This window comes from Centroberyx affinis, unplaced genomic scaffold (genome assembly GCF_046629955.1).
Source record: "Centroberyx affinis isolate AG114_WGS23_722 - 3 ecotype Tasmania unplaced genomic scaffold, CSIRO-AGI_Caff_v1 ptg000557l_1, whole genome shotgun sequence".
In the NCBI taxonomy this organism is placed as follows: domain Eukaryota; kingdom Metazoa; phylum Chordata; class Actinopteri; order Beryciformes; family Berycidae; genus Centroberyx; species Centroberyx affinis.
The window spans coordinates 150,430-158,997 of record NW_027279200.1 but is presented as its reverse complement, the minus strand read 5'-3'; the positions used below and the strand labels follow the sequence as shown (position 1 = coordinate 158,997).

Sequence of the window (8,568 nt, the reverse complement as noted above, 5' to 3'; positions counted from 1 at the left end):
GACAACAAGGTTCACACAGGAAGTTACGGATTTTGCTTTAAAAACAAAACGTACATTGTGTCATATGCGCTGTGAACAGGATATACAAAACATCAAAAACGGTATTTTCATTTACTACAGATTCATTCTTAAATATATTCTCTGTTGTCACTTTGGTCGTTTGTTATAACGTTAAAAACGTTTCGACGCGTTCGTCCATGAGGATTTTATTTTGAAAGGTATAACCGGAACTTATCTTTTATTCTGGTCATCTTGACACTGACGTTTATCAGCGCAATCGTTATAAAAAAAAAATGCATAGCACATATTGGAAGAAACATGTTATACAAGAAACATAACACTTGGGGAATTCAATGAGAAAATAAAAAATAAGAAATAAGAAGGAAAGAGAGATATGGGGAGGGATAAAACTACATTCAGATACTGGCGTTGATAGTTTCAACGGTTTTTAGGGATCAGTGAAAAAGGCTGAAAAGGTGAACGGACTGGAAAAACAGGTATGCCCAGGATGACACGTCAAATAGCACTCATTGTTAAAGTGGATACAGATCCTTGATCAGCTTTAAATCAAGCCTAGAAGAGGTTTTAAGGCGTGCTTTTGTATGATGTCTTTCATTCTATTTTACTATCATTAACGCTGAACTAAATAGGCTTAGGGGTAGAACATGTAGTTTTATAAACCTTATTAGAGGTTTGGCATAGGCAGTCTCTGACAATGAGTGATTGTAGAATTAGGAGGAAAGGGTACATGCATGGAAGTATTACATGTCAGAATCTCCTAAATAAGAAATAAGGGCCTGATGCTAATATGTTAACCTATGGAGGGCAGCACTATACGCCACCGCTGCTTAGATAGGCTGCTGCAAACTCAAGAAGATGAAGAATAGATGCCATTCAGGCACAAGCTTTGGGGATTTGCAGTGGAGCATGTATGTAAACCCACACCAGTACCTGCTTTGCAAGTAGAAGTAGGAGAGCTGCCTTGAAAACTGAGATGGAAATAGCTCACAGCTACATATTGGGCAAACTTAAAAGGTCACAAAGAGAGTCACCCAGCTACAACAGTGTTAGCTCCTTGCTGGGAGAAGGGAAAAAACAGAAATAGCTTTGGATGGATATTGGAAAAGGTTGCATCAGACCTGAAACTCACTGATATGCTATTTAGTTTGTTATTCCCCCAGGATTTCTACCTTAATCTGAGATTGACCTAAGATTATTGGATATAAAAAAAGGAGAACAATATAAAAAAGGAGAACAGGGAAGTAGTACCATGTAAAATGACAGGCTATTATATATAAATGACAGGTATTATTGATTATTGGTAAATCGGCTTTGTAGTTCCAGACTCTAGAAGAAGCAGAAAAGAGGAAACAATTATTTCCAGATTAAGAGTAAAACATACAATAGGCTATTAAATCAAGAAACATCATAATGGGAAATGTGATCATTGTCAAGTAAAAGAGACGGAACATGTGATGATATACTGTAAAGAAGAGAGAGAAAGTTTGAGGGATTGAGAGGAGAGAGTATAGCCTACAGTTAAATCTGAAAGAGATGCAACATCAGGAGGCAAATGCTTTAGATTTCTGTTTATGTTTAACATTTCTTTAAGTTCTAAAGGATTGGAAAAATATTTTTTGTTTTTACCAAGTACTTTATTTCCTCGATTTATTCTCCTATCCAGTTGGTGGCGCTAAAGCACCATAACGTTGTTTGCCAAGCGCGATAAAACCAAGAAGAAGAGAGAGCAGCGAAGAAGACTCGAAGAAGAAGCAACGAAGCGTTTATTCGTACCTAACCTCACAGAGCAACAATACCGTGTAGTTAACCAAACATCTCACTGCGAGATAGCTTCAGGAGGTAGCGTGGCGGCATATAAGTGAATGTTTTCGACTTTCTTTGCATGCCTTTGGGAAGGAAATACTGGCAACGATTACAAGCTACTCGCTACTAGCTGGACCACCAGTGCTCGGTCGCTAACATTAGCTAGCTAACATTAGCCAAGTAGCTAGCTACAGTTGTTACACGTTTATCGCCATTTTGCGCATTCAACAGTGCAATACTCTTGCCAGTAACGAGGTAGCTAAGATTACGTTAGCTAATATAACGTTGCATGCAGGCATTATCAAATTCTCACGTTTATGGTCATTAATATCACGACCCTTGTGTGTTGCAGGTGGTGGATTTTACAGTATGGCCGAGGCAGACCGACCAGGGAAGCTCTTCATTGGTGGGCTGAACACTGAGACCAATGAGAAGGCCCTGGAGCAGTACTTCAGCAAATACGGCAGAATTGTCGAAGGTGTGTATGGAGCCAGTATTATCCTCAATATAAATCTAAAATTCTATCCTAAATTCGTACCGTGGTAGTCCAGCTACATTTGACAAAGCAGGCGGTCTCCAAAGTTATTTTTTCTTTAGTATCAAATACGTATTGACTGGCAGATTTCATACATGCCAAAATGTGTGGGTCTTAATTCATGTTCTGTGAGGTTTGTATGTGAGAAAGGTTCAACATGACATTCTTTGCATTATTAGTCACCTCTGTGTTAGGCAGCTATTGTCTGCATTTTTTGTTAGTATTTTAGGATCTCAGGTTTTAGATACATTTGTATAAAACGTCCAAGCTGTACACACTTTCTACATGTCCTGATCAAAATTCCCCATTGTTGAGCCACATTTGTTCTCAACAAATGCTTTCCAGGCGACCTTGAAAGAAACCAAGTGGGGCGCAAAAGTTGGTTGACTGTGTGCAGCTGCGCTGTTCACTGTAGTTCTTACTGTAGAATGATAGTTCAAGCAATGATGTGATCAGCTCATCAATAAAAACAAATGATTACAAAACACAACCTGTCTACTCACCAACTATTTTATCTTTTCAGTTCTTTTGATGAAGGATCGAGAAACAAACAAATCAAGAGGCTTTGCTTTTGTTACTTTTGAAAGTCCAGCTGATGCAAAGGATGCAGCACGTGAGATGAATGGAAAGGTAAATGCTATGATCTGCCATAATCTTGAATAACATAAGTAAGAATAAAAAAAAAAAAAAACAGTTTGTAATTGTTATTGTTTATCTCTTTTCCTGTAGTCTCTTGATGGTAAGCCTATCAAAGTTGAGCAGGCTACAAAACCTCAGTTTGAGTCTGCAGGCAGGCGAGGGCCACCACCGCCCCTGCACTCTCGCAGTCGCGGTCCACCCAGAGGACCCAGAGGGTCCAGGGGAGCCCCCGGTGGTATGAGGGGCCCACCATCCAGAGGTATAATCAGAGTCATTAATTTGGTCAATCAAATTTGTAATTGTGAAGAATCTGTGCAATAACAAAATGCTCTTTGATCTCTTTGAATTTGTTGAATCCATTGTTCCTAATAGAACTTCTAAGCTTAGTTTTTTAATACCTGCGTTTCTTGTCTGTCAAAAGACTACTATGATAACGTAGGGAATGTAGAACCCTTCTTTAAAGGGATGTCATCCCGAGGTCCTCCAATGAAGAGAGGACCCCCAGTCCGTAATGGAGGTCCCCCACCCAAGAGGTCAGCCCCATCTGGTCCCATGAACAGACGTAAGTGATTCTCTTGGTTCCTTACTCAACATAAATGCACCCAGAGATGTGGAGCTAATGGAGGGAAAACAATGCTGGCAGGATACTCAATCATTCCCTGCTTGTGGAACAAATGTATTATGTATTTTTGTCATGCGTTGACTGTGCAGGCTTTTATGCATATTTACCGGTCTCCATAGTCCTCAGACAGTAAATTGATAAAAGTAATACTGTTAATCAGCTAGCTGTCCCTGCAGGTACCCTGATTGTGTATCTGCATGGCATTTGGTGATTAATAAGCCAGTTTGTAATTCCTTTGTCTATTCCAGCACCCATGTCAAGGGACAGAGATCCCTACGGTCCCCCCCCTCCTCGCAGAGACTCCATGATGTCCAGGAGGGATGATTATCCATCACCAAGAGATGACCATTACAGCTCAAAAGACAGGTAGGACACTCAGTATTTGGTGTTATTATATGCATATTTATTTCTGTGGAACACAGGAAAATTAATGTTGCTGTGGCAATAAACCAAAATCAATAAATGCCCAAGAAAACTGACTTTGATCATATTTGTTTGAAATACATTTTGAACGTTTGGTTAATTATGCTTAACTTGTTTCACAGCTACTCCAGTCGGGACTATAATTCCAGAGATTCAAGGGACTATGCGCCCCCTCCCAGGGATTATTCCTATCGGGAATACTCCAATTCCAGTTCCCGAGACGACTATGGCTCAATGTCAAGGGGATACAGGTATGGGTATGGCTTGTAACAAAAAGTTAAAAAAAAAATAATTGGAGCTAATATGACATGGATAGTAAGTAACAATTGTCACTTTTGTGCAGTGACCGTGATAGCTATGGGGGAGGCCGTGAACCCAGAACCTATATGGACCGTCCAAGTGGTGGCTCCTATCGAGACTCGTACGATGGTTACGGTAAGATTTGACTACATGAGTGTAATGAGGACAGACACCAATGTGAGGCAGATAAGAGCTGCACAATTAATTCATAGACAATCAAAATCTTAACATTGACTACTGCTATCTCCAATCGCAAGTGGCTGCAGTTTTTTGTTTTTTTTCCCTCCCCAGAGGAAGTGGCATTTCAGGCAGACTCAAACTATTTTTTCTAGTCCTGTGCAGAATCCCTGACCTACAAACCAAGTTGCACATTGGAGAATTATTTTCATGATATTCAAACATAAAAGAGTCTATGCATTGGCATCTCATTTTTTTTTACCCCTAATTTTTTCCCCTCCAAGTACTGAAAAACAAAATTGTATAGAAAAGCTGTGTTCACATATCACAATTCATATTGTAATTGCAATATTCATTACAAGAATCGCAAAGTTTTTGGCAATATCATGCGGAAGTAACGCAAACAAATGTGCCCCTGGGAGTTGGCAAACATAAAGGAACCCCAAACAGTCCTGGGAAACATCACTTGACCACTCACTGTCTGTTGCACTTTCAAAGCACTCCCTCAAGGAGTAACCTGCACAAAACCATCAAGACATCTCTGAAAACCACGTGCTTACCTGCAGTTCTAACACTTGGAGTTCTAAAAGGAAAAATGGCTACTCAAATCAATGGCATGCTGAAACGGGCTTCATTGCCCATTTGTTCCCTATGCTTGGATAAATTACCGCCCATATCACCTAAACGTCCCATGTTAAATTTTAGTCAGATCGATAACATGATGGGGGACTTCCTAACTTTTTTTACAGAATGAATTCTCATATTGGCAAAAAAAAAGGGCGCTTGACAGTGCAAGAAAGTGTGTAAATTGAACCTTGCCAATTACCTGACCCATTGACCCTGCAGGTAACTCTCGCAGCGCCCCACCTTCACGGGGCCCCCCACCATCCTATGGTGGGAGCAGTGGAAGCAGTCGTTATGACGATTATGGCAGCAGTTCCCGGGACGGCTATGGCAGTCGTGACAGTTACCCCAGCAGTCGGAGTGACCCATATCCGCCTAGTCGTGGTGAGCGAATGGGCAGGCAGGAGAGGGGGCCAGCTCCCCCTGTCGAGAGAGGCTACCCTCCTCGTGATTCGTACAGCAGCTCAAGTCGTGGAGCGCCCCGCGGCGGCCGTGGCGGCAGTCGAGTCGATAGAGGAATGGCTCGCAACAGATACTGAAATGGACATGGAAATCACATCAAAGCAAACGTTAATGCCTGCGTGCTCAGTTAACACATGTGTTGTGGGAAGAAATTTGAAAACATGACAAACTAGCCATGTCTAAATCTGTGGAATATGAAACTTAGCTTTTCAGCTGTTTAACTTGACTTTCCCAGTTGATTTTTGTTTTAAGTGTAAAAGTATCTATTTTTTTTATTAGCTTTTCTCCTGCTCATGTAATGGTACAGTTACCAAGTGAGTGTTAGTTTTTGTACGTTTAGTGCTGTTGAAATCTGCAATTCCTTTCTGGCTTTCCTACACCAATAAAGCTTTTAGTCAGACCTTGACCACTGCTGATCGATATTCGAAACAAGACCAGAAACAATGACATGAATGTAAAGTAATAACACGTTCTCCTTTACAAAGCTCTTTATAGAGCTCAGTTGAGTCTCTGCTCGTGCCACATAACTAGTCGACTGACTTGAGATAATTCTTAACACAAATGTGCTTCCGACTGTTCCGAGGGGATTAGGAAAATGTCACTGTCAGAATTTCCCAATGTAGTTTCCTTGGAAATGGATCCATCACCCTAAAGCCAAAGTATGATGGCTTGCAACGACATAACCAAAGGCCACAACAACCAAATGCAAGAGTCTTTTCAACTCGGCCGATAGTCAACAGCTGGTAAGCAAAGCAAACCTCTTTGTTTCTCATCTGTAAATGAGTTTCTCATTGTCCTGTATTGCAATCTCCACTCAAAGGCTGATGTTCACGACAACTTGTGCCTCAGAGGACAAAAGAAAAAAGCAGGTCAACTGAGTGTGGCTTTTTCATTGTAGTCCGTTTCATCAACTAGAATTGTCAATGTGCCGCAACAGCCCAAGAAGTTTCATCCTTTGTCAGCAATGAAAGATTTACAGCCATTTTGCCAACTGAGCCCACAATCGCTGAAGATCCATCTGCCTAACTACTCTCCCAACTTAACTAAGAATGATTGGCAACAATGCTTTTTAAAATCGTAATTAAAGATGTTAGGTAATTTTGTAAGGAATTTGTTCTCGGTTAGTATTTTTTTGTAAGAGCCATTTTCTCAGTGTCCAAGCCTTTTCCACAAGCATGCCAATTCAAACAATGGAGACCTCTGGGAGAACATCAACGTCCTAACAGCCAAACTGGAAACTGAATCATTCAAGCGAAAAACAAACACAATCGGACCGAGGAATACAGGATCATTTTCATATATTTTGTAAAATACCTGATTAAGAGAGCGGCAGCATGTTAATATGTTGTTCTTGTTGCAGGATGAGCAGCCTACTGAGGCAACCGTCTTTGCAACATACCAGATTTGAGTCCTCAAGTTGCTGGACCAGTGGAATCTCCAGGCAGCTGAACAGGTGTGTTTGCCTTTATTGAAACTACCTGGACATTTGATAGATACCCAAATGAGATACTGACAATGTTAAATATAACGCCTACTGTTAGAAAATGGTTGCTGGTATGAAAATAAACCTTATGAATATTATTAAAGGTACCTGCTATGTTTAGACCTTTTGCTTACAAAATAACGTGTATTTTTGAAATATTGAGCTAATAACTGTCTGAGGATTTTTCTTTTTTCAAAATGGATTCATACAGGGTATCTGCAGGTCCTTTTAAGAACTCTAAAGAAGGCTTAAAATTACCTACATTTATGCCCTTAAAAAGTATAATGTCTTAAACGGTTATTAGAGGTCATATCAATACCAATCAATTACAGGATCCCCTGTGCTGCCTGTCCACTCTTACATTAATACAGAGTGGAGTTAGTAGTATAATATGCAAGAGGTTGTTTCATTGTATCTGCTTTACTAAACGCAGTTGGACATCGATGTCCTTTAGGAATTAATTGCCTGTAATTTGTTTTATTATACTGCCCATTTATAGATTCATCACTTGCATTAACTACAGTGTCTTCAATCACAAATTTGGCAGATTTGTTTCTTTATTTTGTTTTTAAATTCTCTTTCAGGTAGCATTTATTAAAAAAAAAATAAAAATCTTAAAGTTGGTTTTCTAAAACCTGCAGATAATCTGTTCATACTATTTTGGAATTTAACTGTTCATGTATAACCGGTTTTGTATGTTTACTGTCCTTCAGATACTGGTGCAGGCCGCTGTTCAGACTGCTAGTGCTGGAACCTCTTCAAGTGGAGCAGAGCGTGGTGGAAAGTGGACAGAAAGCAGGCTGATGAATTGCTGAAGTTAACAATTTCTGGTGTTTTTTTTAAATAAAGATTAAAAAAAAAAAAAAGTTTGGCTTTGTCTTATATTAAATTTTGTATTGTCATGGAAAGAGGATGTCTCTGCATCCATTCACTTGTTAGTATTTAGCTTAGTGTTGCCCTGCAGGATTTTCTTTGCACAATATGGGGTTGAAGGATGATTTTGGTTTGTGGTTCTGGTCTCACCCCAGTCTTTCCATTTTTTTAAATTCACCACAGATTGTGCTTCTGGAGCTTTTCAAATGGCGATCACATTAGGATTTACTGTACTGTATTTGTTTTCATTTCCTGTAGAAGTAAAGGACATTACTAAATTCTGAGCAGCACACATTCAATATTTTTGCATGTCAATTAAACTTAAATGGGACACTGATGCCATCGATCACTTAATTAAATGTGAATGTTTTGATGAGTAATGATCTCAATAGACTCAAACTACAGGTCAGGCCCGCTGATTACAGATCCTGAATTACTTAATCCTACAATGGGTGGAGTATTTCCCTTGCCAAATATGGTGAGGCACATCCATGGGGCACATCGGATAACGTTGTTTCCTTTTGTTGGTGCCTGGGGTACATCTTTTTTTGACCATTTTAAGTGTTGAAATGTTTGAGAAAGTCCCTCATCCTAGTACTGTTTATC

At 39.9% G+C, this 8,568-nt stretch overlaps 1 protein-coding gene across 5 annotated transcripts; it reads left to right on the top strand.

Annotated features, from left to right (window-relative positions):
* The first annotated feature begins 1,737 nt into the window (after positions 1–1,737).
* On the top strand, positions 1,738–7,940 carry rbmx (RNA binding motif protein X-linked). 5 transcript variants are annotated; one of them, XR_011695062.1, is made up of 10 exons: positions 1,745–2,079; positions 2,177–2,302; positions 2,883–2,989; positions 3,089–3,257; positions 3,420–3,560; positions 3,869–3,986; positions 4,166–4,294; positions 4,387–4,478; positions 6,967–7,059; positions 7,803–7,940. XR_011695062.1 is itself a non-coding variant. In XM_071518194.1 (9 exons), the coding sequence occupies exons 2-9, from the start codon at positions 2,194–2,196 to the stop codon at positions 5,681–5,683; spliced, it is 1,182 nt and encodes a 393-aa protein (XP_071374295.1). In that variant the 5' UTR covers positions 1,738–1,860; positions 2,177–2,193; the 3' UTR covers positions 5,684–6,012. The 5 variants fall into 5 exon arrangements, 4 of the variants coding, with proteins under 4 accessions (XP_071374295.1, XP_071374296.1, XP_071374297.1 ...); XM_071518194.1 differs by lacking the exons at positions 6,967–7,059; positions 7,803–7,940 and adding an exon at positions 5,367–6,012 and having other exon boundaries at positions 1,738–1,860; XM_071518195.1 differs by lacking the exons at positions 6,967–7,059; positions 7,803–7,940 and adding an exon at positions 5,367–6,012 and having other exon boundaries at positions 1,745–1,879.
* Positions 7,941–8,568: the final 628 nt, after the last annotated feature.

Bases quoted from the DNA above. Each gene is read 5' to 3' on its own strand.
- rbmx (XM_071518194.1), top strand. From the start codon at position 2,194: ATGGCCGAGGCAGACCGACCAGGGAAGCTCTTCATTGGTGGGCTGAAC. The intron at 3,561-3,868 runs GTAAGTGATTCT...TGTCTATTCCAG, and splicing joins ATCTGGTCCCATGAACAGAC to CACCCATGTCAAGGGACAGA. The intron at 4,479-5,366 runs GTAAGATTTGAC...TTGACCCTGCAG, and splicing joins AGACTCGTACGATGGTTACG to GTAACTCTCGCAGCGCCCCA.